Raw genomic sequence first — 2,491 nt, 5'->3', positions numbered from 1 at the left:
GAGGCCTCCTCTTTTTCACTTAGTGATGTGATCATGTTGAAGTCTCCTCCTACAATCCATGGATTTTTGGCCAGAGACTCCGAGTTTTTTCCAAGTTCTGGAGGAAAATCCTGTGTTCTCTGGGTATAGGTGGTCCATACACTCCTGTGAGGAGGACCCATTCCTGTGACCCAATGTTCCTGAATTTCTCGGAAAGAATTCGAGGTAAACTTACCCAGTCTTCACATCGAACCTCCTCTGGGTTCCAGAGTATTGCCAAGCCCCCAGCACTGCCTATAGCATCCTGACCTATTATCTTGTAATGCGGTTTAAATTTACCCATAATGTCTTTCAGTTTATGTTCACTTATCTTTGTTTCCTAGATAATCATTATATTAGGCTTATCTCTCTTAAGTCTCTCCTTCAGGTATCTATGTTTCCCCTTATTGTTCAATCCTCTAATATTCCAAGTTGTAATTATCATTTCAACAATTTGAGGGGTTGTTGGAACACCTCTGACAAAGGTACGACTCTTCCCGAATTCACCAACATTTTGCCTACCATTTGAATGGATTCGCTCATGGATCTTCTTCCCTATTTTCTTCTCCCTTTCTCTGCATTACCTATTTCTGTATTTTGTCCCCCTTGCGATCCTAGATGTTCTGGTTGACTCACTATTATTGCCCCTCGTTTCTCCTTGTATCGTTGGAACATGCCTTTGTATAATTGCTTCTGATCTTCTGGGATGAACCTCTCATCTAGGTGCCTCCATTCTTGTAGTAGTCTCTTCATGACTTGTTCTTCTTCACTGCCTTTGTCCTTCTGGGGGTCTATCTCCATTTGGATCTATTCTTGTTGAGTTTCTGTTCCTGCTACTTCCTTTTCCAGCTCCATATTTTCTTGCGCCTTATTTTTCCCTTTGTTTATATTTTTAGGTTATGTTGTTTCTTCACCGTTGTCTTCGTCGTCCTCTTCCATTTCCTCTTCTTGTAGAGCCACAAACTTGTTTTGATTTACCTGATTTGACTCCTTAGAAGGTGGTTTCAGATTTGTCGATCCTTTGTGAGGTTTTCTCTGGCGCTGCACCTCTGTAAAACCTTCATCTCCCTCCTTGCCCGTTTCTTCCTCCTTCCTCAATTCTTCCTCCTTCCTGGTATCCGTTGATGCTCTGGCTACATTCAAGGGACAAGATCTGAAGAGGTTACCGTATTCATGACATCTTCTGTAGCGGAATGGAATGTGCTCGTAATCCACTGGTTGTTGCCATACCTCATCATGATATTCCACCTTAATATAGTCAGGAAGCGGTTCTGTGATATTCATGTAAACACAAATCCTGGCATAGGATGTATATCTACCCTTCCTGGTGGTGTCTGCCACTTTGACAAAGGTTCCAATTGAGTTTCCAATACCTTCCAGGATTTCTGGATCCCAAAACTCAATTGGGAATCCGAACAGCCGGACCCATATTAGAGCCGCTAACATTTTTTCCTTATCTGGATTGTAGCATTCTTCCCAGTGTCTCATAAAGAGACCTGCATTGTTAAAGAAATAGGGTCCATCATCAAAAATCCTCTCCTTATCTTCCAGGTTAGAGAAAATGATCGTGAAGAAGCCTTTAGCGCCTAATTTTAGGTCAATATGTCCTTTAGGTTTCCATCTCTGTTGTATCCATTTTTCCAATTCTTTCTTTGATGGCCACGACCCTACAAACTTGCAAATCAAAGCATGGTCTTTCATATATCCTCTGTATTCTTCTAGTTTGTTATTTGGGACTACAAACCTGGGTTTTTTTGCTGCTCTAGCAGACATTTGTTTCCTAGCCTAGCTTGCCATCGAGCCCCCATGACCGCGCATCCTTACTCCGTTTCCCTGTGTGTCCATTCGTTCCATTCCTACCGTTACATTTTTGTAGGAGGGGATCTCTCCCCCCCCATCCAATTCTGTCATTTCTTTGTCAGCCCAGCCTGCGGCCTATCCGCCTTCCCAAAACTTCCCGTGACTCTTTCTTGTCCTGATCTGGTGCCGGTGTCTGCAGACTTTACCTGCACCCTGCCCAGGGTTCAGGTCCGCTTGAGGCAAACCCTGCAGTGAACCCTAACCCTAACTGCTAAGCCTCATCGCTATCCTCTGTCCGATCCAACCCCCAGAAATGGTTTTATTATTGTTTTTAAAAATTTTGAATCTATTTATATATTCAAAAAATGATTTAAATAATAAAAAATTACAATCTCACACAAAATTATATCATTGACATATAATTTTAATGAAAAGACTAAATATTTATTAGTTAAATTGTATCTATAAAAAATTTTATGGCAATGACTCACAACTAGGGGAGGGACACCATTATTTGTGCGCCCTCCCTTTCATGCTGGCAATCAACATGGACCCCACACAATTAACCATATGACACATGTTCTTTGTACGCTGCCACTTGTCGCGGTTGGTGGGAGTTATAATTTTTTTCATTAAAAAAGGGTTTAGGGTTCTTCCAGCCTGTTTTCTTCGA

General features: G+C 41.8%; 1 protein-coding gene across 1 annotated transcript; it reads right to left on the bottom strand.

Moving 5' to 3' along the window:
* Positions 1-915: 915 nt before the first annotated feature.
* On the bottom strand, positions 916-1,791 carry LOC149213981 (uncharacterized). The gene has a single exon (XM_089389232.1). The coding sequence runs from the start codon at positions 1,789-1,791 to the stop codon at positions 916-918; it is 876 nt and encodes a 291-aa protein (XP_089245358.1).
* Between the last annotated feature and the right edge of the window lie 700 nt (positions 1,792-2,491).

The sequence above is a fragment of the Pinus tabuliformis genome, chromosome 1_1, assembly GCF_031772625.1.
Source record: "Pinus tabuliformis cultivar Carrire ecotype Pingquan chromosome 1_1, CPIR1, whole genome shotgun sequence".
In the NCBI taxonomy this organism is placed as follows: Eukaryota; Viridiplantae; Streptophyta; class Pinopsida; order Pinales; family Pinaceae; genus Pinus; species Pinus tabuliformis.
This window is presented reverse-complemented; position numbering and strand designations above follow the sequence as displayed.